A 26,615-nucleotide genomic window follows, 5' to 3' on the forward strand; every position below is an offset into this window, starting at 1 on the left:
ATTTTGGGGAGGTATGAAATACACAGGTACCCAGCTGTGCTCTGGGTGTGATCTGTGATCCAGGTGCTCAGGAGTGAGATTTGCCCTCACCAGGCTGAGAGTGACACGTAGGACAGAGCTCTCAGAGTCTGAATTTCCTCTGAGTTTGAAACTCCTTTGCAGAAAGTCAAACCCTGTGAAAGAAGTCTCACACCACCCCAGTACATGTACATGGGGTTTTTCATTTCCCTGCAGATAGCCAGCTGCATACTTGGTATTCTAGAAACTGAATCCATATCCTGGATGAGCTGAAGTTTAAAATGGTGCCATGGGTAGTTAAATGCATGCTGGCTCCAGTGCAGATCAGCTTTTCCAGCCTGAGCCCTGCTAGGGAGAGAGAAGGAGCTCACATGGACCTTGCACTGATTTATTCACATCACATCTCTTATGTGGGCCAGCTGAGCCTTCAGCTTTTGGCATCCTGAGCTTGGTTACTTGCAAGGACATGCCACAGGTGAGAAACACAGGGGGACAAGATGATGTTATTTCCATTTAAAACATTCAGCCTGAGTGATAGGAGGAGAAAGAATGGTTATAATAACACAGCTGATTGCTGTCAGAGTACTGAAAGGGAGTTTTATTGGAAAAGGCATTATACAGCCCACTGTGCTTTGCATAATCATTTTAAAAGCAGTTCAGACATCTTCCTGCCTTTATCCTGGAGAAGGCAGGAATAATTCAGAAAGCCAGGGCTGTCAGTGTGGCTGAGCTCCAGGCTGGGCACAGTCACACCAGGCTGGGTGCACAGGGTGCAGGTGCAGGGGGTGCAGAGACTCAATTACAGGAGGAGAGCACTAAAAGATGCTCTGTCATCCACTTGGGGTGTCTCAAACAGTTGGAGTCTTGTGGTTGTCCTAGGGTCACCTTTCTGAAACCTTTCTGTAGTCTCATGAAGCAAACAGTCACCTCAGATGCCCACCTGGAGCACACACAGTTTTCAGGTCAATTCCAGGGTATTTATTGAGTCTTGTGTCCAAAACTTGAGAAAATGGACATTTTGGGGGGTTAACTATATCTCTAATAGCTTTTGAGTTTTATGTGATTCCCTGCTTAAGTACAAGGGGGAAACTGTGAGAATTAAATGAGAGATTTTGTAGGACAGCATATTTCATTAGAACACAAACTACCATTTTTTATTCTGCTAAGAAAATATTTCCTTTAGGACCCGAGCTCCTTGTGCACATCTAATTTCCCTCTCAGCCAGTGCTTTGCAGGCCCTTTTCCCAAAGTGCTGACTCTGGCCTCACCACTTGACATACCCACACATGTTCCCTTAATGCATTTTTTGCAGTCACTTTCCTGGCTCATCTTTTGATTTCCCAGTTGTATCAGCAGCTTTGTTGGAGTCATTCCCTAACGAAGTGGGGAATGAATGAATGAATGACTCTCCCTGCCTCTGGAAGCAGCACTGAATGCAACCAGAGTCAGCATGCAGAGATGTCCTTTTCTGGTAATTATTATCTTCTAATTGATGGAGAGCTTTTGATGCTGAGCCCTTAAGAAGGACCTGCAATCTCAGATGTAAATATGCTAAATTTAAACACAGACATATGTATTTGAATATAAACAGAGGGGTTGGAGTCTGCTGGGTCACTGGCACCATTTCACCGGGCAGGATGGGAGCCTTGGGGCTCTGTGAGCCATTGCTTGCTGAGATGGTGGCCAAGTTCTCCACTCTGCATGGCCTCAGCATCTCCCCCTCAGTGGTAAATGAGATGTATCAGACAGTGCTTGGGGAGGATGGAGGATGCTGCCTCCTTCTCTCCCAGACTCCTTGTCAGGATGGTGTTTTCCCAGCCAGAGCCTCGAGAGCTCTGTGAAATCAGCCAGTGTAGGCTGGGAGGGATGATGCCATGCTGTTCCAGCAGAAGTGTTTCTTCTGGGAGACAAGTGGCTTTTTAACATAATTGTCTGCAAGTTTGGGAGCTGCATCAGCTCATCCACACAGTCACATGGCAGCTTCTCCTGGTGCTTCCAGAGCAAGATTCCTGGGAGTCATCCTAGCTGCTCACTTACCTGGGAAAACATTTCCCTTGCTGCTTTTCTTCTGAGAGGCTGGAAGTGTCCTTTTGGACCATTTCAGATGAAACCTCTCATCCTGGAGAGGGCCTGGAGAGGATGGATGGGCCCAGGAAAATGCAGTGATTCACGTGTGTGCATCCTTCCTCAGAAAGAAGGGATGGGAGCCACCTCCTGTAGCAGCACCACCGCTGGGAGGGTGGCAGTGCTGGCCATCTGAGATACAGTAACCTCTCCAGTTGCTCAAAGCCTTCCTGCAGTCAAAAACCATTTCTATTGTTGGTATTTAAAAGGTGGGAAACAATAAAAACCCTACAGTAGCATTCTTCTTGCTGGGTTTGCATTGAGATAAAAACATGTGGGTTCTATCATTCAGTTCACTGTAGGTTTTGTTTGCTTCTCTGTGTCTGGTCTGAAAACTTTGCTGTCAGCTTCAGAGAGAAGGCATGAAGAGAAGGGCAGACCCATCATTTCCAAACTGCTGTCTGGAGGTGGCAGAACACAAAGTCTGCATGGCCTGGTTGCTTGGCTCTGAATAAAATCAGTGTGGAGGAATTCCTCAGATGCAATTATTGATCATTGGGGATTATCCAGGGGGAGGAGGACTGAGCTTTATAAACATTCCATGTTCTGTGTAAAGAGCTTATGGTAACCTTTCTGAAGAAGGCAATAAACAGTCAGCTCTGGAAACCCTTCAAGGGATCAGTTCTCATTTTTAATGTGGAAACAGAGTATGGCCTGACAGCAACTCAATAGGTAATAGGATAAGAATTGACTTTCAGACCAGCTTTCCAGCACAATGCAGAGTGGAACAAAAAAAAAAAAAAGACAAGAAAATATGTAAGGAATAAAAATTTAAGGTAGACTCTACACATTTGTGATTTATTGTAGACTGTGGAAATATTTTCCCTTCAGTTACAGCAATGCAGAGTAAAACCAGATAGAAGGGTAGGGAACCTGCAGTGATAACAACAGGCATGATTTCCATCCTGCAGGTACTCACTGTGGATACATTTATCTATAGATCTGTTTGTTTGCATTTTAAAAGTCTTTTGACATACCAAAGAAAACTGATTTTGCACCATTTCTTGGACAACACAGGTCAGATCCTCTGTTTCATCCTAAAGATATTTTTATGAGAGGCTTGCCATTAATGATGAATGAATAATGAAGCATTTGTTGCTGTTGATCATTCATTGGAGAGCAACCTTTTTTACAAATGTTATGGTAATAGAGCAGTTCCTCAGAGCCAGCACAGCCTGTACTGTTTTAGAAGTAAAATAAGAAATGCAGTGAATGATTTTGTAGGAGAATGAAGTGAATGCAAACATAGCAGTGAGGAGTTGTGGCAGGAGGTCATATCCAGAGCCCCAGTGTCATTACCTGGCTCCAGTGGTATGCGGTGCTGTCACAGGCATTGTCCCCTCCTGTCCCATTTCACTTGTCCCTGTGACACCCCTGGGGGCTGTAAAATCATCTCTGTTCATGGGTGCATCCAGCCCTGGATCCAACCAGCTCAAGGCCAGCTGGTTTCTAAACCTAGAAACCATTTTGCCTCCTTTTTCTCCAAGCAAAAGCTGTCTTCTTCTTTTGATAGCTACAGAATTTCATATCCTTGCAGTCCTTCTCCTACAGTTACCCCAGCCTATAGGGATGTCCATATTTACTGATGCTCAGAATTACAGTTTCACTGTCCTTGTTCTGATATTTCCTGCAGGTTTGTCTGAGCCCTCTTCTCACTCTTATATCTCTACTCATATATCATCCCTTTCATTCTTGACAGTATTTCCTTCACTGAGTATTTTTTCTAATTGAAAACATAGAAATAGAGTACCTGCATCCTTTAATATAGAACAGTATAAACTGTCTTAAAATAGTGCTAATATCAACTCAGAAAAAAATAATTTACAGCTGAAGTTCCAGCAGTAACTTGAGACTCAGGGTGTCTTGTTTAATGGGGGCCTTATTTAATCCCCTCTCCCTGTGGATGTCCAGCATTTCTACAAAGTTAATGCCATTAATTATCTCAAGCTGAGCACCCAGAGGACTGTTTGCCTCTGCAAATCTGGAATATTTTCACTTGCTAGGGATAGAAATTGTTTGAGTTACCTCCAGGGGTTTGGGGGCTGAGGGGGGGGGGGTTCCTGTTTAATCTGCCCAGAGCTGTTGCAGACTAATTCCCTGCACAAACCTCTGTCTCCTCGTTGCTATTTATGTGTGCATGTGTATGAGATAATAGAGAGTGACTGACTACAATATATGCATTTAAGCTACTCAGCTGAAAATTACTGAGCATTAAAATCCCCTGGGAATCACAAGACTTCTAAATTAGGAGAGCACATGTCAGTCAGTGTGTGGAAATGAGTCTCCTACAAGAGTAGCTTTCAATAGGAAGAATGAGCATTGTTCCCTGGAGTGCATCAATCCCAGTTTGGCCACTCTGTACCAGCTTTTACTATTTCTCTGGAAGCACACATGGCCTTTTTTTATTATTTTTTCCTGCCTTTTGTTCCACTGTGCATTTCTATTAGCTGTGTCTCATGGGCCAGCTATCAAGGGACACACTGCTGTGCTGTGCCAAATGAAGGCATTTCCAGCCATAAACAAGGTATTGTGGATTGGAAAGAGCCGTGGACAATGACAGGTCTGGACTGTTGGTAATTGTTTAAATGTGCTTTATTGTATTGAGCAGTGACATAGAAACTCTGAGAACTGGCTGATTTGACCTGAGGCTGAAATGAGCAGAATGCCTCAGGGTGGATGAGAGGCTTTGGGACAGAGGCATTTTTGTTGCTCTGGTCCATCAGTACATCTCTTTCCATGATTGAGGCACGTGTTTTAATAGTGGTTAGACAACTTAGAAGTCTGTCCCATCTCCAGAAAATACCAGACACCCTGAAAATCCATGATAGAAAGTTGAATCCTATTGATCATCACGCTTTTAATTCTGAAACTCACACGGGCATGCACTGAAAATTACACTTCTGTACTTTCATTGGACTGAAAGAATAGTCTGGAAAAACGATGTGGTCACAGTGATTAACTTCTGTCAGTACATTATTTGTGTGCAGAAGAGCTTAGCAGAATGGCAAAAGACTGAGAATGGGAGCTGCCTTGGTTTGTTCAGGATTTGTAGGTCCTTTTTGTTGCTGCCAGAGGGGCAGTGTTTAAAATCATCATTAGTAGAGTGTGTGGGAACATCCTCCAAGGTGTTATTTTATTGTTCCTGGACTGAGATGCTCAGACCATAATGAGGAGCAGAGGGATGAGCAGGGATCATGGGAGATGGAGTCCCTCATTAGACAGGTGAACCAGCCTAGCATTCACCTGCACATTGTCCATTCCTGTGGCAAAACAGAAAAACCATGTGTCTCAGGCAGTAATGAGCTCTGCCTCTAGCAGCAACTTCATAAATAAACACCAGACATGACCACAGGACTCACCTGCCTCTGCCTTGAGGTGCTCCTTGCTTCTGGGGTCAATCCCATTTGTTTCCATCCTGTCCATCCAGAATGACACTCTGAGAGTTAGGAAAGCATTTAGGAATATTAAATGTGTAAAGCCAGACAGGATTTCTCCTTTTGTCACAGTAGTGTCTCAGGCCTGACCTGAAACCAGTGTGGTTTTTAAGAGTCTTTCCATGAGCTTTATTGTCTTCTTATTCAGTTCACTCTGCTTTTCCAGGTGTAGCTTCTGGTTTAATCTCCTGAAAAATAGGGTAGTGCTCTCTGTATTTTCAGTTAAAAATAGAGATAAATTCTTCTTAAAAACTTTTTTTTTTTCTTTGCAAAAGAAGCTCATGCTCTGGTTGCAGCCAGCAGCAGAGGGTCCCTACCAAGAAGCTCAGAACCATCTTTAAACAGAAAGGAAACACAAAACTATTGTTCCTTAATAAAGAAAAAAAACCCAAACAATTTTCCTCATTTTTAACAGTTTTATTAAATATAGTAAATATATTAAATGTACATTAGGTGTATAGATAGACAGATATGTGTTGGTCTCCTTCCACTTGCCTGAGGAGCCAAAGGAGAGGCAGCATCATTTCCACCTCTCACACACAGAGCATCTCTCAGGGATTTGTGCTGCCATCAGTCCATCCCACCCCCTGCTCTCTCCTGGAGATGGAGTTTCAGCCCAGCTCACATTTGTCTGGAGCCCTGGCTCTGCAGGCTGCCTTGGCACTTTAATTTAATTTGTGCCTCTCAATTCATGCTCCCTCATTTAGGATCAAGTGTGGGGAAAGGTTACAATTAATCAGAGTGGGGAACAGAGCCACCGGGGCTAATGATCTGTTACTGCTTTGGAGGGGAATAATTGGGGTCCTTGTGGTACAGGAAACTGTTATAGTAAAGTAAAAAGTATCAAAAGAAAGCAACCCGCACCCATCTCCCCATTTTGCAAGCTGTGTGTCTGTCAGTTTCCTAAAAATGAAGCATTTTATTAATGCTCCTGCCTGTAACCAGGTTTTTTGGCTGTGTGGCTGACTTGGGGGGAAATGTGCCTTTGCACAGGACCTTTTCACAGCCCTGGCTGCTGCCCCCCTTTGGGCTCACAGAGGATACTCAGCATGCACGAAGGCAATTTTTATATGTTAATAACATGCCCATCCACGAGGGAAAAGGGCTCTGCTGCTGCTTGCTCAGCTGAGGAACCACAGGGAATCCCTGCAGAACATAGAGGCTCACAGGCTTAATGCAGTGTGCACTGCCTAATTGAAAATGAACTAATTGCTGCTGTTTGAAAGCAAGCATGTGGCTGAGCTGGGGCAGGCAGGGAGCACAGAGCCCCTCCTGAGGGAGGATTGTCAGCTGCAGCAGCAGTGAGGTGTGTGTAGGAAATCCCTGCAGGCTTGCCAGGGTGCCTCAGGGTCACAGGGAGCACACGGGGCTTCCTGGGGTTAGTGGGACACCTCATCTGGCTGCTGAAATGCCACAGGAAGAAACAGAGCTTACAGAGCTATAGTGCAGAGTCATTAAAAGTGCAACTGTAAAGTAAAAATTCCCATCCCACTTCATTATTCCAGGTGCTGACTATGTAAGGTTATTGCGTGTTTTTATGTGTGGCAGAACTTCGCAGACCTTTGCTCAGGGTTATCTGGGGACATGGGGGATGGCAAGGGCTGTTGTCACTGCTTAAGGGATGCACTTGGAACGCTGGCAGTTTTCAAGATTACAAGACATGAAAGGTATTTCCAACTTCTGTAGTCTTTTTTAAAAGAGCAGCTATTTGGAAGGGGAGCAAAAAGTGGCTCTGACTTTTTTATTGGGAATAGAAAACGGGGCAGAGCTAAACAGAGTTCTCTCTTACTTTGTAGCTGACTGAATTACTCTTAGGATATGATAAAAGATACAGAATACCATTAACCTTAGAATGAACTAATTCTTTTTTTGTTTTACTCCTACTGCCTTGGATCTAACTGCTGTAAATGCAAACATTTGTTCTTTGAGGGCAGTAACAGATCTGGACTTTCAGCTTTTCAGTTCATCAGTCTTGGAATGTCCTCTGGTCTCACATACAGGAGAGGGACAACTCCTGGAAACCCCAGGATGGGGGCAAACTTTTGATGGTGAACAAAGCTGTGACCTCTGTGTGAGCTGGCAGGGTTTAACCTTTTGTGGGAAATCCTGTGCTGAGCCCAGCCCACCATGGGGCAGCCTGGACGGGCACCGAGCACAGCGTGGGACTGGAGGGGGCTCCTGGCTGGGAAGAGGCTTCAGCTGGGCCTGGGGGGCAGCACAGGGAGAGTGCAGGAGCTGACACAGGGGATTTATTTATCATCTGCTGCTCCACATCTCACACCTTGCACGGGCATCATCTCAGGAAATGCCCTCTGTGGGGAGCAGCCTGGGAGCCCCTGGCTCTGTGATGTCAGTGAATTACTGCTGTGCACAGAAAGGAGGGCATGAAAGGAGCCAGGTCTGCCATGTCAGAGCAGACTGGTTTAGGTGTCCTGCTGTCCTGCTCCTGAGTTCACCGTCCCTGAAGGGCTGCCTCCTGCAGACCCCACAGGTACAAACACAAAGTCCATGTGCTGCACCAGCTCAGCACTAGAGAGAGTGAAGGATTTCTGTAGAACTGCCCCAGGGAAGCACTGCAGGGGCGGGTCCTGCTTCCCCCCAAAGCCGAGCCCAGTGCCATCAGCCGTACCCCCCCGGTGTCACCGCGTGCCACTGGAACAGCCAGGCTGTCCCTTGGCAAGGAGGGCACAGACATGCTGCTTGTGCTCATCCCACCCAAACAGAACACATGGCAGGCACAGGGCCTCTCATTTCCTCTCCTCTGTGGGGGTGGGCACGGGAGGAGCTGCACAGAGAGCTGGCGCTTGCTGGGAGCCCTGGCATGGTCAGGGCCACGTTGGAAGCTGTCAGGAGGAATTAAGTGCAGGGTGAGTGCTCAGGGGCAGCTCTGCAGAGCCATCCTGCAGCCTCCCTCCTCCCCGGGCCTCTCATCAAGGCTGCCCTCCTCTCTGGGGGATGTTTTCCCAAGTAATCCCATTAGGAAATTAGGGGTTCTTAATAACTGTGAGGGGATTGATGGTTTGTGTGAATGGGTGGGTGCCTGAATGAATTTTTCATACATTTTGTGCTCTTGATACAAATTTCGGAAGTTTTCTGCCACACAGACTTTATTCAGCATCCTGGAAAGCTCTGTCATTCCTCTTCAAAGCACTTGGGTTATTCCTGAAATGGCTTTAGATGTCTTGGAGAACATGGAATCACTTAGGAGGGATGTTTTCTGTTTCCCTACCTGATTAAATGTTTTCTTTTTTGTTCATATCAGTAGAGCTATGGGGAAAATTGAATCATCTCTCCATTTCTGAAGTATGAGGACCCAGCCTATCAGTGGGGACTGAATCAGGACACTTACAAGCCCAGAGCATAAGGTTTCACAGACTTGGCTGCCCCAAATCCCATCCTCAGACAGCTGAGGAGAGCAGGCAGCACCATTTCCATTCTTTGGGAGCAATGAGGGGAAATGAGGCTCCCTTGTGACTGCTGTGTATGTTACAGTTCTTTGGAGGGGACTGTGCTGAGGGGAGGCTGGCTTGGCTTTGCAGTGAAGTGCAGGTGACTTGCTGGCTGCTACCTTGGTGAGTGAAAGTGCTGTTCATTTTAAAAAGCAGTGTACACTGTGCCAGCTGATGGGCTTTTAGTTACCCAGTGTTGTTTGGAGCTCAGGAGGACTTCAGGCAGCTGCCTTGGGATGCAAGTCCTGTGGGAAACCCTGGCATTGATCAGAGGAAAAAATACATGTCTGGAGCTGATGGTTTAAAATGTTCCTCCAATAGTGTCATGGATTCCTGTCCCTGGGGCAAATGGGATCGATGCAGGGCCATGGATCTGCACTGGCTGCCACTGCTGGGGCACTGCCTGACCTGGGGCTGCTGCTCTTTGAGGTGGAAATGGCTCAAATGGGCAATCTCTGAGCAGAGAGCAGCCACCGTGGCTTTGCAAGTGTGTCTGTGAGTGCCACAAGGAGGTACCCACGTGCACCAAAGAGAAGCAAAACAATTGTGATGCTGGGAAAGAAAAAAAGGCACATATCAAAGTGATTGTATTACAGTATAATCAATTAGATATGTGTCTTTTTGGAGGTTCTGGGAGAGGAGGGTGAGGAAGATACCCAAGTTAACAGAGCTGGAGAGAGACTGCCAAAAGAGCAGGAACTTTGGGAAGTTCAGAGTAGGGTAGAAAGACAGAGAGAGGAGTGTGGAAGATGAGACCTGTGAAGAAAGGCCAACAGGAGCAAGTCTGCTCTGTCTAAAAGAAATATGCTCAAAGGAGACAATCACCTACAAATACACAGGGGGACTTACAAAGCAGCCAGCAATCAATTTTCAAATAATGGACTTGATCTTTAGATAAACTAGTAAAAGGCAGTGAGGGCGGAGAAAATACCTGATTTATCACTGCATCTTTCCCTAGCTGCAGCAGCAACACAACCATATTTTCTTCTCTGAGCTTCTCCTGTCCACCTCCTGAACAAAGTCAAGGAAGCACCTTTACAGGTGTGCTAGAAGAGCAGCAGCCTCCTCACCCTGCTGCTATTTCACACAGATGCTGCTCAAGTGCTGTGCCAGCCCTGCTTGAAACGGCCCGGAGAGCAGGGTGGAGGAGAAGGCAGGCAGAGAGCTTTTCCAGCACAGGACAGTATGTCACTGACAAGCAACAGCACCTCTGTCTGTTTCCCTGGGAGCAGCAATTTATCCCTGCCTTGCACGGCAGATTTCTGGAGTCCTCCAGAAAGTCAGATCTGAGCTTGCTTCAGTAGCACTGTTAGGCTGCACTTCATTTCATTCATTGGGCTTGGAGCCACCAGCCCAAGGGTTACTGCAGGTGGAGAGGGTATTGGCTATTTCCTGTGCCAGTGGGATGAGCCAGTACCTTTATCCCTGTCAGGGATGCAGAGCTGTGCCTGCATTTGCTCCCCCCTGTATCAGGGCACAGCTCACCCCTTCCCAAGGGCTGTCCCTGGAGGAAAGCCATCCCCTGCTGCTGGCATTGCTCCCAGCTTGGGGCTTCCATGGGCTGCAGCATGAGCAGAGACAGGAGTACAAAGGGGGACCTGGGGCTTTCTTTCCTGGGAATTTCCTTGTTTCATAAGGCATTATGAAGAGGTTAATTTGTTAAAATCTTCTCCCAGAAAGGAGGTCAGGGGAGTGCTTGCCTCGCACAGATCTCAGTGTGTGCAGGGAAGTTCATGGAGTAGCTGGCTAATGACATCTACTAAAATTCCCTGTGAAGTAGAGACAGTGGCTGAGGGATACAAGAGAGTGTAAACACGTGGCCTTTTTTCTTTTCTGCAGATCTTTCCACCATGTTTGGGAAAAAGAAGAAGAGGCTGGAAATTTCCGGCCCGTCCAACTTCGAGCACCGGGTGCACACCGGCTTCGACCACCGGGAGCAGAAGTTCACGGGGCTGCCCCAGCAGTGGCACAGCCTGCTGGCAGACACAGCCAACAGGCCCAAGCCCATGGTGGATCCCTCATGCATCACCCCCATCCAGCTGGCTCCTATGAAGGTACTGCTGCCCCCCTGCAGCCCTCAGCCTGCCTTCATTGGCCTGAGGCACCCTCAGGAAGCAGTGCCAGCAGCCAGTGGGCAGGCATGGCTGGGAGGGAGCTGCAGATGCAAACATCTATCAGGAAAAGGGGATTGTGTGTATAAAAGTTGTGGGAGTGTCTCTGAAGAGCCTGAGTCACGGGCCTGGCAGGGCTGCAGAGGAAAGAGCCCCAGGCCCCAGGGGAGGCCCCAGCGCTGCTCCTCTGCAGCACAGAGCTCCTTGGTAATTAATTTAGCAACTGTGCTTTAGGCAAAGGCAGGCTGGAGCAAGGGAGGGAGGGAAATGTGCACCAAAGGAAGGAAATTAAATTGCCTGTTCAGCTGGGCAGGGAGCTCAGGGAGGGATCTGACTGCACCCACCACTGGGATGGGACCTGGTGGGAATGGAGCTGAGCTCCTCAGTGGCTGGGACAGTGACACAGCCCAGGTCATGGCCTGGGGGGAACACTTGGCTTAGAGGGTAGAGCAGCATCGGGCAGGGAGCCATCAGGATTCCAGGCTCAGGATTCTGATTAACTGGCCCTGATAGTGCAGTTTCTCTGGGACTGCACATCCTGGCGTGCAGGTGAATCACACCTGTGTGATGGTGATCCCAGAGCCTGCCAGCCATGCACCTTTCCCTGCCATGCAGCTGCAGAATCGATTTAGGATTTCATTTTCATGTGGATTTTCCTGCAGCAAGGGAAAATCAGATAATCCTGAGAGCATGGACCCTGTAGTTACATTTGCTAAGTGCTCTTTGCTAAATTTACATTTACTGCCTGCTCAGGAAGGGCACTCATCACCTGCTGATCAGGGCTGCTGGCTGCTGCTGCAGGACAATGGGGATAAAATCAAGCTCTTCTCTCTTTTTCTTTGCTGTAATAAAATATCTTGCTGATAATAGTGGCCCAGAATAATGAGGAAAAAGGTAGGTAATCTTCTTCCTGCCGCTGGAGGAGAGCAACTTTGTTCCACAGCCCTTCTTAACACCAGAAATATCTCTGGATGTTTTGACATGAATACATGAAGATGTTTTAAAATGGGGGGAGAAAAAAGGAGTTAATTATCTTGCAAAAATATCCTCTCTTTCCTACAGTTCTGGAGCTATAAATCCCTAAGCTTAAAAAGTATAAAATTGCATTACTTTTCTCATGCATTATAAAGATCATATGACTCTGGGCCTTGGCCTGCAAATGGGTGTGTGCAGAGCTGGGTTCATGTCCACTGAAATAACACACAGTGAGGGACCAAGCCCCAAATGGGAAACTGCCATGTTCTGAAGTAGAGAAAATCACTGTTGGTTCTTTGCAAGAAACTGTAAATTCTTGCTTTTCTGCCTGTGTGTCAGGTCTCTACATATGACTGATTGAAATGGGCCTCCATAACACTGCTAGAAAGTTTTAATAGCAGCTGAGAGGCATTGAATATCACCTGAGAATTGGCTTTTAACTCTATTGCAAGATACCAGCTTAATGTATATTTGTTAAGAATTAGCATGCTTTGTTTTGATACAGCTTAACTTACAGAGAGAAGCTGAGTTGCAGTCACTTTAAAATTGAGAATGTTTAATGTCGCTAAACTAGTTCAGCATAAACATTTAATTTAGAGAAATTTTTAATGTTGCACTTGCACCAATACATTTAGTGTTTTAAAGGGTATTTGGCACTCCTAACTTCACTGAGAACTGTAGATTTAAAATGCACTTGCAGTTCATGGAGATAGGAACCAAAGGTTCTGAGATCTCAGTACTGTTTAGACCTCTTCTCTGTTCCACACAGCAGCTGACAGTTCAGTTAGTGCAATGATGTGAGGCAGAGAAAGATGCACAGCTGTGCCCTGCGCCACAGAGTTGGGTCAGGCTGAGGCATTTGGCCACAGTTAGCTCATGCTGTGGCTTCAGGTCCTGCAGCAGCTCTGGAGCTCTGCTCCCATGTGCTCCTGAATTCCTGTGCCATGTAATTGCTTCATACTGACAGTCTGTGTGGTGTGAGGCAGGAGTGTTCCTCCCAGGGGTGCTCCTTGGTGGCTGAGGAGGGGCACAGATCAGAGCCAGACTTGGACAGCCCATTCCTGGTTCTGAGACAGAACTGGTGTTGGCTTCCTCTGGGCTTCACCCAGAGCTGAGGCACAGCAAGGGAAAGGCTTTTCCTGCAGCCTTCTCAGTTAGGCTGTTTGCTTGTCTCCCAGCCTGCAGAGCAGATCTGTGGGTGCACAGTGTCTCCCTTTGGGGAAAACCAGTGCATGATAAATACTGTCCCTGCTGCACCTCTGCCAGACATCCTGGGGGATGTCAGCCCTGTCCCTGTGCTCCCAGATACCCTGGGGGATGTCAGCCCTGTCCCTGTGCTCCCACATACCCTGGGGGATGTCAGCCCTGGCTCTGTGCTGAAAGGCTCCTGGAGCTTTGGCACACGTGTGGCAGCCTTTGAATGCCAGCCTGAGCTGACTGGACAGAGTCATTCATTTCAAAAACAACCAGAGACAATAATGGGATTCCCCTTCTCAGTGAGGCTGACCCAGATCCCAGCAGAGGATTGTGTATTTCAGGTGCAAGCACGAGTATAGCACAGCAGAGAACTTCATGAAAAATAGAACAGCAGTGATCTTGATAGGTTTGAGGGGTAGAGACAAGGAGGGGGTGAAAAAAGGCTGATTTTCCACTGAAAACATCCCTGCATGAAAAATGTGAACAGTCTGTGTCTGCCTGTACTTCAAACAGGCTTCACAAAGGCTGACATCCTGTTGCCAGGCCTCTTGGTCCTCTTGCTTCAGTGCTCTGCAGTTATTCCATGTGCACTGGAGCTCCTGCTCTGCTGTTTGTTCTCAGCACACAATATGCTTGCCTTATCTTTGCCTTTGTGCTACACAGAAGCTCCAGTCTGGTACCACCCTTTGATTTTTGGAAACTTCAGAATCAATAACTAAGCAAATGCATCTCCACTCCATTCAAAATAGCAGGAAAACAGACATCAGAACCTTTATTCTGGGGATTTTTGCCAAGAGAGCTCATCATTGGCTGTGTAAAGATGCTCCATTAACATTCTTCAATGCCTGCTGCTGTCAGTGGGAGCAGGGAGGCACTGAAGACTTGTTAAAATCCCTTCCCATGTTTCCTGGTGCAGGGAACAGCTGAGCATTCTCACTTGTGTCAAGTTACTGCAGGGAAAAATGCCATTTGTTCCTGAAGAAATACCATACTGGGGCAGTCCTTTAGTTCTCTGTGCTGCTTCATGTGTCAAGCCTCCATTGCTGTTCCTGTTGGTGCCTTGGGTAGTTTCATCCAGCCAGTCCTTCAGCAAGATCAGGGCTCCCACCTTGAGAGTGACTGTGCTGAGTTTGTCCTTGAGAAAGGAGGGAGGCAGCTGTCAGTGTTTGGGTGGCTGAATATGCAGGAACTTCAAGAAAACTGAATTTTACCTGCTGGGACCTCCTCATGAGCTTTTCCCTTCCTCTGCAGTAAATCTGCAGTGGGGGACTGACCACAGGGCTGCCAGCTTCTCTCCCAGCCTTCCATCCTCATATCTCACACGTCTGGTCTATAGGGTTTGTCTTAAAACTTTAGCTTTTCTCACTTTTGCCTCAATCCTTGACCCCAGTCCTGGTGAGTCAGCTTTAATTTTTAAAACTTCTCAAAGTTTCTACTGGTGCATTTCAGCCTCTTTCCTACAAAGAGAAAAAAAAAGCCAGAAAATGAGTAATTGTTTGTGGCCCTTTCAATAGCTCTGACATGAAAATCAAAGCTTTTGTTTGCTCTGCATGAAGACAGAAGGAAAAAAGGCAAGTACTTCTCTTCCCCATCCTGTTTGGCCTCTCAGATTTTCCCAACACTGACATTCAAGCCTCGTTTAAGGTGACATTTTTATCCTACATTTACATGTCCTTGCTTAGATGGAGGATACTGTGCACAGTGGTGCTGAGTGGTCAAGGACCTCAGGGAGGAGATGAGTGAGGGTCCTCGTGTGCCCTTGAGCAGTCAGAAGCATCCAGATTTCATCAGAAACCCCCATGTGGAACTGCTCAGGGGAAATGCCTGAGCAGGAGAAGGAGAAATACAGAGCTGTACAGAGGCATGGCAGCAGGTGGGCAAAGCAGCGTTGTCCTGACCTCTCTTCTCAGCCTCCCACATTTTTATTTCTCCCTGACAGTTCCTGCCAGGACCGGACCTGGAGGGCTGCTGACATCTCGTGGGCCTTCCCTGTAACCACAGCCTGAAAGAGCCCTGGGTGGTTAACTGCAGGTTCTGCAGTGGCAGTTCAGTGCTGCCTCAGCTGGGACAGGTGAGGGGCTGTCCCCAGCAGGGCAAGGAACATGTTCTGGGTGCAGGGAGCATGCTGTGCCATGGAGCAGGGCTGAGCAGCACCTCTGGGTGCAGGGAGCATGCTCTGCCATGGAGCAGGGCTGAGCAGCACCTCTGGGTGCAGGGAGCATGCTGTGCCATGGAGCAGGGCTGAGCAGCAGGGCAGCAGCCAGGGGGACTGTGGATCTCAGCCTTTGGAAAGGAGAGGGCAACATTTGGTGGCCAGAGCCCTTTAGCCTGGTCAGATTTCAATGTCAGCCCTGCTCTGGAGGCAGGAGTCCCTTCCAGCCACAGCTTTTCTCTGTTACCTTCATCTGCAAGTGGTTATTGTCAGATTTGCTATTGGCCTGTAAGACAGCCCCAGTTCCAGTTTATTTTGGTCACTGAACAGGAATGCATTTGCTGCTGTGTGCTCCTGGAAGAAAAGGCTGCCACACATTTCATTTAAGTGGAACCTTTTCTGCCAAAGGGATCAGGAGTGAGTGCCATTTGTTTTACTGTGCCTGTAAGTGACAATGCTGCTCCAGCTCACTCTGTTCCCCCACAGATATAATGCAAATGTGCCATCTAGTGTCCATGGCTGACTCGGTGTGAGAAGAGCCAAGCTGACAGTTTTGGGTGATCTTGCAGGAATTTAATCACTGCACAGATAGAAATGAGCCACAGTATGAATCCATGCAAGTACACAGCTCAGAAGTTCTTTAGAATTTTATCACTAGGTTAATATGTACAGAGGAAACTTTGGGTTTATTTCTGATTGTCTGATTTCAGAAAATTATATGTTTTATGTAGGTCCTTTAGAATAACACTTTTGCTGCCTGTGAAGTTGATTTCAACAATAGAGTCAGTGTTTAAAAGTCATCTGGAAACTGCCCTCAATACCAGGCTTTAAATTGGTCAGGAGGCTGGACTGAGTGATTGTTGTAGCTCCCTTCTAGCTGAAACAGTCTATCCCATCCCATTCCATTCCATTCCATTCCATTCCATTCCATTCCATTCCATTCCAAAGGGAACACCTCTCCCTGGGATTCTTTAACTGATCCATTCTCAGTTCTTCTTTACAGTTTTGAGTTTCTGGCTTTCTGAACAGCAGAGTTCCTGATCAGCAGCTCTTTCATTTTCACACACTTGTCTTCCTTGCTGTTGAAACATTTCATCCAGCCTGGTTTTGACATTGTTTTTCTAGAGCCTCATTTGGAGAATCAAAACCAGCATCATTATCATTTCAGACTGACTCAAAACACAGGATATTCCTCAGTTTTTCAGTTCAACTAATGTGCCAGAAAGTGAATTATTCACATCCCTTTTTCAGCCGAGATATTGTCCTTCATGGCAGCCCCCATGTTCAGCCAGGTACATTTGTCTGCAGCTGGACTGTGCACACCAGCACCAGGGTTTACAAGCAGGACCTGGCCATCCTAGAGAAACACTGGGGCTGCCAGTAAAAATCCCTCTCCTGGAACACATAGTAAATGCTGTAGGTGTGATATTAGTGTTGGAGGAATCTTGTAAGGGTGAGCTTTAATCCTGGTAGTGAGAGCTTCCCTGGGTGAGCAGAACTTTGCAGTACACAAGGACTGAAAGTAAACTTGGAGCTCACAATCTGCAGGTGCTGAAGCACACCAGCCTTTAGAGCTCAAACCCACAGTAACCTAAAGGTCTACACATGAAGGGGCCACACTCTGGTGCCAGCATTTCAGAGATTGAATCTGGTCTCCTCTGGGAGTACCAGCCTGGGAATACTCTCCAGGTAGCACTTTATCACCTGAAACAAGCCAGGGATTAGATCCTGACCAAGGACACTCATAATCAGGTTCTTTTTTTAACATGGAAGTTGGTCCCTGAAGACAAATCTATGGGACACTGGTCCAGTAACTCCTGGCTGGCTTGCCAGTCCTGGAGAATGAGCCACACTCCCAGCCTGCTGCCTGAGGTGGAGGCTCCATCACTGCTCCATGTGGCTGTTGATGTTTGTGGCTCCTTCTCGTTTGGTGAGCCCAGCTTTCTACCCCCAAGCCTTCTCTGTACTGACCATACTGTCCTGGGGCCTGGGAGGGAGGAGGCAGGTGGAGGTGACACCTTGGGGTGCTCCTGGAACCTGTGGCCATAGTCCCCAGAGGGAGGCGTGGAGAACAGGCAGTGAGGTGTGAGCAGTGAATGCTCTCCCCAGGGATGTGTGGAAGGGCTGCCTGTGTTTCACCAGGCTCAGGCACCCAGCCCAGCCAGCCCTGCCTTGGCTGGGCTCAGAGAGCCACACTGGGCTGGGAGATGCTTGTTTGAGGGGCACTGAGAGCCCAGGGTGCTGCACCCAGGGCAGGGAGAGCTGAGCTCAGGCAGCCTCTGAGCACCCAGGGCAGGGAGAGCTGAGCTCAGGCAGCCTCTGAGCACCCAGAGCAGGGAGAGCTGAACTCAGGCAGCCTCTGAGCACCCAGGGCACGGAGAGCTGAGCTCAGGCAGCCTCTGAGCACCCAGAGCAGGGAGAGCTGAACTCAGGCAGCCTCTGAGCACCCAGGGCAGGGAGAGCTGAGCTCAGGCAGCCTCTGAGCACCCAGGGCAGGGAGAGCTGAGCTCAGGCAGCCTCTGAGCACCCGGGGTACTGAGGGCTGAGCTCAGGCAGCCTCTGAGCACCCGGGGTACTGAGGGCTGAGCTCAGGCAGCCTCTGGGCACCCAGGGCAGGGAGAGCTGAGCTCAGGCAGCCTCTGAGCACCCAGGGCAGGGAGAGCTGAGCTCAGGCAGCCTCTGAGCACCCAGGGCAGGGAGAGCTGAGCTCAGGCAGCCTCTGAGCACCCGGGGTACTGAGGGCTGAGCTCAGGCAGCCTCTGCTCCTGCCTGGCAGCAGCAGGTGGCAGCAGGCAATCCCCAACCCCTGTCCATGTGGCAGTGTCCTGACAGCCGAGGTGACCTGCAGGGCATCCTGGTGGCTTTGCTCAGGGCACGTGCTTCAGCCCACAGCAAAGGGCTGTGGAGGGCATTTCCACAGAAGAGGGGTCCTGCAGCATCTGCAGTGCTCCTTGCCTTTCATCCCTGCGTGCAGTTCAGTCCCTGCACGTTCTGCAGTCCCTCACTTGTCCCTGGCTCTGCTGAGGAGCTCGGTGTGAGCCCTTGTAGTCCAGGACAGAAACCAGACATATTACAGTCCCACTGAACCATGTTCCATGTAATAGAAATGTTTATTGTCCCTCCAATCCAAACCTTTCTGTGATTCTAGGATTATAACCAAACAGCCACATTTATTCAATCCCAGCAGAGTTTGGTTCAATAGAGTCATAGGATCAGAGGGGAAAACATGTTGCCAAGCAGCTGACACCTGTGGAGCCAGAGCTGCAGGTATAAATGTGCTCTTTTCAGTCTCCTGCTCTGACATGATTAGATCTGGGCTTTGGTGGCTCTCTAGGAATTTGAAAGTGCTTTGCTGAGCATTCTTTCTTGTCTTCCCCTTCATGCTGGATCCAATTACACCAGACAAGTGCTGTGTATTACTAGGGAACAACACTGACTTGCCTGCAGAGACTTTTAAATGCTTTTTCTGTTGTCTGTGGGATGAACCATGTGTGTGTGCACCAGGTAAAAAAGGGCATTTCAGATACAGATCTTTGGAGAGAGAAAAGTGAATGAAAGAGAAGTATTTAGGGTGAGCATTTCTGCTTTTTAATTGCTGAGATCCAGGAGGCATTAGTAGTTAGTTATCAGGATCACACAGTTAAAAGGACAGCATAAGATTGTGAATTTTACTGAATGTTATAGTTTTGTAGTCTGAGCAGAGCAGTAATTGGTATCTGTGTCCTAGTTTGCAGTTAATGATTCTCACAGATCATAGTGCACGTGAAGATCTTTATTGCTAGGGTTATCCTTCCCTGTGAAGCAGCCCTTTCCAGGAGCATGGGATAGACAGGTGTAGAAATCTGGTTTAAACACGGGGGTTTTCATCAACCAGCCTGGGGAAAGGCTCTGGAGCAGGAGGGGAGGTCTGACTGCCATGGCAGCCCATGGGGGAAGCAGCCCCATTTCACCCTTCTCCTTTTCCCTGCCTTGGGGAGCTGCCTGGCAGGGCAGGGGCAGGATCAGCTCTGAGCCTGGCAGGGCAGGGCAGGGCAGGATCAGCTCTGTGCCAGGCAGGGCAGGGCAGGGCAGGGCAGGATCAGCTCCATGCCAAGCAGGGCAGGATCAGCTCCGTGCCAGGCAGGGCAGGGCAGGGCAGGATCAGCTCCGTGCCAGGCAGATCTGTCAGCCTGACATCTCGGATCTGTGCCCAGCCCTGCGTGCACTTGGGGGCGACACAGCCCAGCAAATGCAGCCACACTGAGACCAGCCTGAAGAGCTGGAGCAGTGCCTTGTGCACCTGAGATTGTGGTGCTGGGCTGGCCCCACCTCTGCTGCTCTGAATCTCCTGCCTCACCTGTTCCCATCAAAAAGGTGTTTGATTTGCACTTCTCCTTCACAACAGGGAATAATTCAGATGTCAGCTGAGGAAGCTCCTCGTGTCTTTTGCCTCACCTGCCTTGTAAATTTGACCTAAGATTTCTGCACAGGAGCACTTCTTTTTGCGTCATGTCCATGTTTGCAGATGAAAATCACTCCATGGGAGTCAGTCCTGCTTCCCTAGGACATTCCTGTGGCTGCATTTCCCATTTGAGAGTGTCCTTGAAAAGGAAAAGTAATATATTTCCTTGGAAGAAAGAATGCTGCCATTTGCAATGCAGATGAAATTGGTTTGTGTTTTTATTTTGCCAACACAAATTCCTGGATCCCCTGAAATCAAGAAGTGAGCTTTCAGGAGAGGATGAAGGAGTCCAAAGTAGTCAGAGACATCAGTCAGATTAAAAAGAGCTCCTTGCATGTGTGTGGCCAGGAATGCACAATTTTAGTGTATTAGGAAGAACCTTGAAACTTTCTGGCTGTTTTAAGGCCATGGGACTGAGGCGTGTCTTGGCACAATGCTGGTGCAGGGTGATTTCTCCTGCTGCACCTTGGCAGTGCCCTCCCTGCGCCCTGGGCAGTGCTGTGCACACACCAGCCTGCCCTTCCTGGTGTGCTGACCCCAAATTCACAGGGCTGGGATTGCAGGGACAATGGGCAGTGAGCCCCATCCACCTGCGGAGCTGGGGCTGGGGCTCTCTGCACTCACCAGCACCTTCTTCCCCTCCCTGCCTCTGCCTGATGATTTATGGGGTGGGAGAGTCATTGACAGCCCTCTGCCATGGCCTGCAGAGCACCAGGAGCTCCTCAAGGCAGCCCCACATTCTCAGAAACAGAAATGTTGACTTTGGCTTCAAGCACCTGCTGTATGTGAAGCTTCCTTTGCTGTGGCAATACAGTTCTAATTGTTTCTTCTAAATTGACAGACTGTCAAAATTCTCATTTTAATTAAAAGCAGGAGATGACCCTGACCACAGTGGGGTGACCCAGGAGCCTCTGCCCTCCTGAGCAAGTGCCCCTCTGTCAGAGCTGCCAGATGAAGGCAATTACTTCCTGAGTGTAAAATGTTATCACACCGGAACTGACTTAAATATTTCAGAAAGCTCAATCAGACTGCAGCCAGAAAAATCTTTCACTGAGGGAGAAAAGCACGGGGATCATTAATTGGGTTAATGCTCCATCAACCTTGCATTTGTTAATGGGCATGTGGAGGGCAGAGGGGAGCCTCAGGCAGGGAATTCCATCCTGGCTGCAGGGAGGGTTTGTGCTGCAGTGTGACTCTGGGAATGCAGGCTGTGCCTCTGCTCGGCTCCTAACGGGGGCTGCTGCATTGCCCTGTGCAGTGCCCTGTGCCACGGGGTACACGTGGGGCACTGCTGCTCTCACACCACCCTCCCTGCAGCAGGGCAGCCCAGCCCCTCTGTGCCCTTCATTGGTCGGGGAAGGCTCCTTTTGGATGCTCTCAGCCCTGGGAGGGCCCACACGGTGCTGTGCCCACAGCTCCAGCCCCAGCCACGGGGACATGGAGGGCACTGACTCCGTGCCCTGAAAACAGTGGCACTGCTGCCTCCGTGCCAGCACTGGGCACTGTAGCAGTGGGCTTTCAGAGCTGCAGTATCTGGGGAGCTGGTGGGGAAGTGGTGCTTAATTCTTGCCATTTCTCATGCCTTTGTTGAGAAAAGTGGGGTTTTTTAGCTCACACTACCTGGAAAAGTAACAGTCTAGACAGCAGATATTAGAGATGAGAATGGCTGGCTGCTGCACATTAAGGTTGATGATAATTGTGGTGTGGCTGCAGAGAACTCTGCATCCTCTGGGGTAGCCCCAGGCCCCTGGAGGCTCCCCTTGCTGTCCCAGCTCCCTGCAGTTGCCCTGGGGATGCTTGCACCCAGCTCAGATAGGCAGCAGGGTCAGTTCATTCCTGGTTTGGGATGCATTTTGTGATGTGCTGTCCTGTGATACTGATGATGCCAGAGCTGAAGGAGGCACCAGGACTGCCAGCAGCCCTTGCTTCATGTCCTGTGTCCTGTGCCCTCAGTGCACTGCTGTGCTGGAACCATTGCCACCAGCCTTATGGAAATGCAGCAGTGCAAAGAGGGCAGTTAAAATTCCTGTGACTAGTGTGCTTGAGTTATTTAATTGTGTGGGACATTTTTCTTTTCCTTTCCATGTCTGGATAAAAGAAAATTTTGAAGGGTCCTAAGTCCTATGAAACAGAAATTGTTTGGTTTGAGATTTCTCCGCTCCTCTCCCTGAAGTTATTGAACCCATCAGAAATACTGATCAGTATTACAGACACTTTGTGTATCACTGAATCAGCAATACAAACACTTTCTCTTTCAAATTAAAACTTTTAAGTCACATTTCACTCATTTGCTGTGTGTCTGAGAGATTTGTGTGTGTATATGACATATAAAATTGCACAGATCAGATACATTTCAAGTAGGCCCAGAATAATTATTTTAAACTTTAAAAATTCTCTAATAGCATTTCAAATTACATATAACAAGCATTTTTGTGTCTTTAATAAAAAAAATAAGGAAAAGTTAGTAGAATGTAGATAATTTAGTGGTATTTTAAACAAAGCCCTGTGTTAAAGTTGCTGTATTTTAAGATGTCAAAGGAATTACCAGGGAATGTGATTCTAATGAAACATTGCTCTTGTTGTTATGGAAACCAACTTTTAAACTGCTGTGCAGGGTGGAAATTACACAGTGCTGTTTTGGTGAGCCCTTTTGTATAGCTTTCCATTATTTTGCTTTTGAAGAATTTTAAGCAGCTGGCAGTGGTGCTGTTAAGCATGTTAGGCTGCTCTCAAGCTGTACCTTGGTTTGGAGGCTGGGATTTGGAGCTCGCCCAGGTGATGGCACATCCTGCAGCACCCGTGGGCTCTGTCTGGGGAATTCTGCCCTCTAAAGGCTGGTTTGGCTGGATTTTACTGGGGTTTGCATTGCTCTGGTTCCTCCTGTGCCCAGGAAAGGTCCTGTTTGAGAGCTGTCCCAAGCAGGGATTTATGGATCTACTGGAAAGGGATCAGAGCAGTTCAGGAGGAGGGGTCATGGCTCACATGCTGGGACACTCCATGGCAGGGGACAGTGACACCATCTCATGCTCCTGGTTTGGGCAGGTGACCCTGTGGGGTAAAGTGCAGGTGTGGTCCAGGGAGCAGAGACCCAAAATCCTGGCCCAACCCCACTGCCATCTGCAGAGAGCCTTCCCCAAGGAGGGAGCTGTGGATGCCAAAATGATTCCTGTTTTCTAATACTGTTTTTATGGGGAGAATGAGAATTTCTAGATTGGGAAGGAATTCATAACAGAAGTGATATAAACTCCAAGGCTTCCAGGTGTACACCAGGCTCTAAATTACAGGCTTCAGGAAGGGATGCTCTGACATACTTTGCTGTCTGTTGTGTATTCCTTGAACTCACTCCGAGTAATAGCTGTTTCTGTAGACAGGCTGTAGATCAGAACTGGAGCAGCTCCCACAGGACACTGCTGGGGGGTGCAGAGTGATGAATGGCCTCCTATCCCATCCAGCATCATTTCTCACCATCTAGCTGATGAGTTCCTGTCCAAAAGGCTTCTCTGCAGGCTAATCTGTGTGCCACAAGTGCCCTGAACTTCCCACTTAGGGGATGGAGGTGTAGGAATCTTTTTCAGTCCTTTGATGCAGCTTGCCCATTTGAGTGTAATTAAGAATTCACTGGAATGTGGAAGGATTGGGAGGATAATTCTGACACTGTCATTTGGGAAAGCAGCTCAGAGGTTGGAATTTGTCCCCAAGTGAATATTGCATGGCTGCAGCTGTGAAACTGTGTTACTCACAGGGAAAGCTGGAGTTTTCCTTCTTAGTGATGACAAGGATCAGTTTTCTCTTCACATGCTGCTCATATTTGTTCACACTGGGAGTAAAATGGGGTGTCATGAACACAGCTTCAAGTACTTTGAGATGTCTTGCAACACAAGAAAATAAATTACCAGTACATCCATCACTTAGAATTAGATTATTCTGACCATCTGTGATTTATGCACCTTTTCTTAAGAACAAAAAGAATTGATTTTCAGCATAGGCTGTGCTTTTAGTTTATGTATAATGCAGATGAGGGGAGAAGCTAGCTAGAGGCAAAATCAGAGTTTAGCTTGGCTGTTCATAAGGGCGACCTTTCCTTTAAATTCCCTTTTTTTCACCGTGCACATCACAGAGATTTAGAACCCTCATTGACTGCAGAAAACCCAGCTCCAGGAGCACAAAGGATGATATATTCTCAACGAGTGTGTAAAGTATAGTAGTTCTAAAGACAATAAATGCAAGGTCGCATTAGGGCACAACAGTTAATTACCCACTTCATTATTGTCAAGGTTAATACAGTATTTGAGCACAGGGGCTGTTTCTCATCTGCTGCTGGAGGCCAGGCAGGACAGCCTCGGTGCCAGGCAGATCCATTACAGCTTATCAGGGCAGCACAGGCGCTGCAGAGCCCCGTGAGGGATGGCTGCTGTCACCAGGGACACGCAGGGAGCTGGGCCCAGCCCCAGGCACGGGCCCTGCACCCCACAGGCGTTCCTGACTCCCTGGACCAGGAATGGACCAGGGTGGGAGATGCTGCTCACTCCCAGACATTCAGAAAGGTTTATTAAACCCTATCAAAAATACATCAGATGACTGAATAGAGAAAAGATTATGGCACTGGGAGCAGAGGAGCTTTCCCACTATGTGCTCCCCCACACAATGGAGGTTTCACCTTTTAACTTTTTGGCTCTCCCAAAGTTCTGTCCATCGACTCCTTTTTCACTGCCCAGTGCTGGAGATCACTGCCTGACACCTTGACTGGAGCTCAGGTACTGCCATAGTGACAGTCCCACCCTCCCAAATGTCCCAAACCCAGGGCACCACTGATAACAGCACAAGGGGGTAAAACACAACTGATCTAGAGAACTTCTCCTAACATGCATACATGATATTTGCATTTAACTGTGAGAGTCAGCCATGGCACTGCTCGTCTGTCCCAAGGGAAATGGCAGCAGGAGATCCCTGGCACTCCTCCATCCGCAGGAGCACCCATCCCTCCTGAGCTGCCCTTAATGAGCACCGTGGGTATGGAGCCCTGGGGGAGCTGAGGGGCTCAGTCCCACTTTTCCAGCCAGGAACGGCGCTGTGCACACTTCATTGCAGGATCTCAGCAGGCACAACAAAGGCCTTGGAAATCTGGGCCCATCAAGCTTGGCAAAGGATACTTTGCTTTTATCTGCTTTGCCTGCAGCAGCCCTGAAAATTCCATAAGTTTAAAAATGCAAAGACCAGTAAGTGGGTAAAAAAAATTCATAAAACAGTCCCTGTAAATATATCCAGAATACAGAGACAGAGTCCCCTCCTCCTCATATTTTTTTTTCAGTTTATAAAGCCATTAAAATGCAAAAAACTAGTCTAGTTCCTATGCCACTAATTACCATTATATCTCTTTCCATGATGGCCCTTTCCTGTTACATTTTCTTTCAAGGTTTTTGTTTTGCTTTTTAATTAGAGCTCAGATTTCCCATCACTTGTGACTCCTGTCATTGGATGTATATCCCATGAGGTTTTCCCTGTGCTCACTGATCCAGTGCCCAGATCCACAATCCAAACCAAGACCCCACATCATCAGTCCAGCTTTTCCCCCAAAGTCATTCCTTGGAGCCTGGCTACTCCCTGTGGCCTGGCACTAACATTGGGCTTTCAGGTTTGGGAATTTGGGCCATGCTCATGGCAGCTCCCAATCTCAGGCTTCTTTCTGCAAATCCTGTGCTTCCCAGGAAAGCTGTGGGTGCTGGCAAGGCCAGCACACACTTTCTCTCTAGTAAATCACTCCAGGACAAGCTAACATGGTGCAACATATGTTTTATTCTTTATAACATCTTACTTGATTTAGTTTTTTAATTTTGATACTCTGCTCATACTTACAGAACAATTACTTTAATTAATTACTCCTTTACACCAATACCTTCTTCAGGATATTAATTTGTTTTTTTAAGCCTAGTAAATGGTTCTCCCACCAGGGAGTTAAACAATGTACTTCAGAATTGTGTATAAACATTTAAAGTTCTGTTCAGATAGCAAACCACTTGACAATATAGAGTATTTCACAGGGTCTTGGTGAAACACTTCCCAAATTTTCTTCTCCATGGACACTACAGTTCTTTTGATAAGAATGGTGCTGGATATTTTCTTGGAAAAGATCAAGCTGGTGTAGGCTGCCTGATTGAGCCTGGGGGCATCTCACCAAGTCTGGCCTTCCATATAAGGGAAATGCAAAATTTTAAAACAAGCCAAAGCAAATAGAAATATTATTGTTGTTGTTGTTAGAAATAATTAAGTATCATAATTGATAATAATTGTTATTCATAGTAACAAAGCACTGACTATTCAGAAAGTGTGCCTCCGGAACAGGTAAGTTTTATCCTCCCTTTGTGCTGGCCATTTTCATTTTCTTATGGAAAATAATCTGAAGCCAGTAGGAATTGCAGCCATCACACTTGCAAGTCACTGTTTGCCAGTGATCATCCTTAAAATGCTGGGATGAAAGAGATGGGGTTTAGTTCTTAATCCCCTTCACTTCACCAGTCAGGATGAGACAGCACTGAGGTCCCTGAGCTGTCCAGGACAGCTTCACCAGGCTGAGGCTTCAGTGGCAAGTGCTTTTTTTTCTTTTTAAACCAGAATTTCCTGTAAGATCATTTTACTATTAGTGCTATTTTTAAATCCCCATAATCGAAAAGGTTACTCCCACGCATGCACCTGTCTGCAGAAAATCCCCAAACTGCA

The 26,615-nt window shown here is 47.8% G+C and overlaps 1 protein-coding gene across 3 annotated transcripts in view; it reads left to right on the top strand.

The window, feature by feature from the left end:
- PAK5 (p21 (RAC1) activated kinase 5) overlaps positions 1 to 26,615 on the top strand; it is a 211,099-nt gene that overhangs the window by 164,782 nt on the left and 19,702 nt on the right. For all 3 annotated transcript variants that reach the window (XM_071438319.1, XM_071438345.1, XM_071438239.1), the window contains one exon: positions 10,865 to 11,079. In XM_071438319.1, coding sequence (XP_071294420.1) covers positions 10,865 to 11,079 — 215 coding nt within the window. The remainder of the gene's footprint in view (positions 1 to 10,864; positions 11,080 to 26,615) is intronic.

Source organism: Agelaius tricolor, unplaced genomic scaffold, assembly GCF_023055355.1.
Source record: "Agelaius tricolor isolate 1412-34295 unplaced genomic scaffold, bAgeTri1.0.p SCAF_1, whole genome shotgun sequence".
Classification (NCBI taxonomy): Eukaryota; Metazoa; Chordata; class Aves; order Passeriformes; family Icteridae; genus Agelaius; species Agelaius tricolor.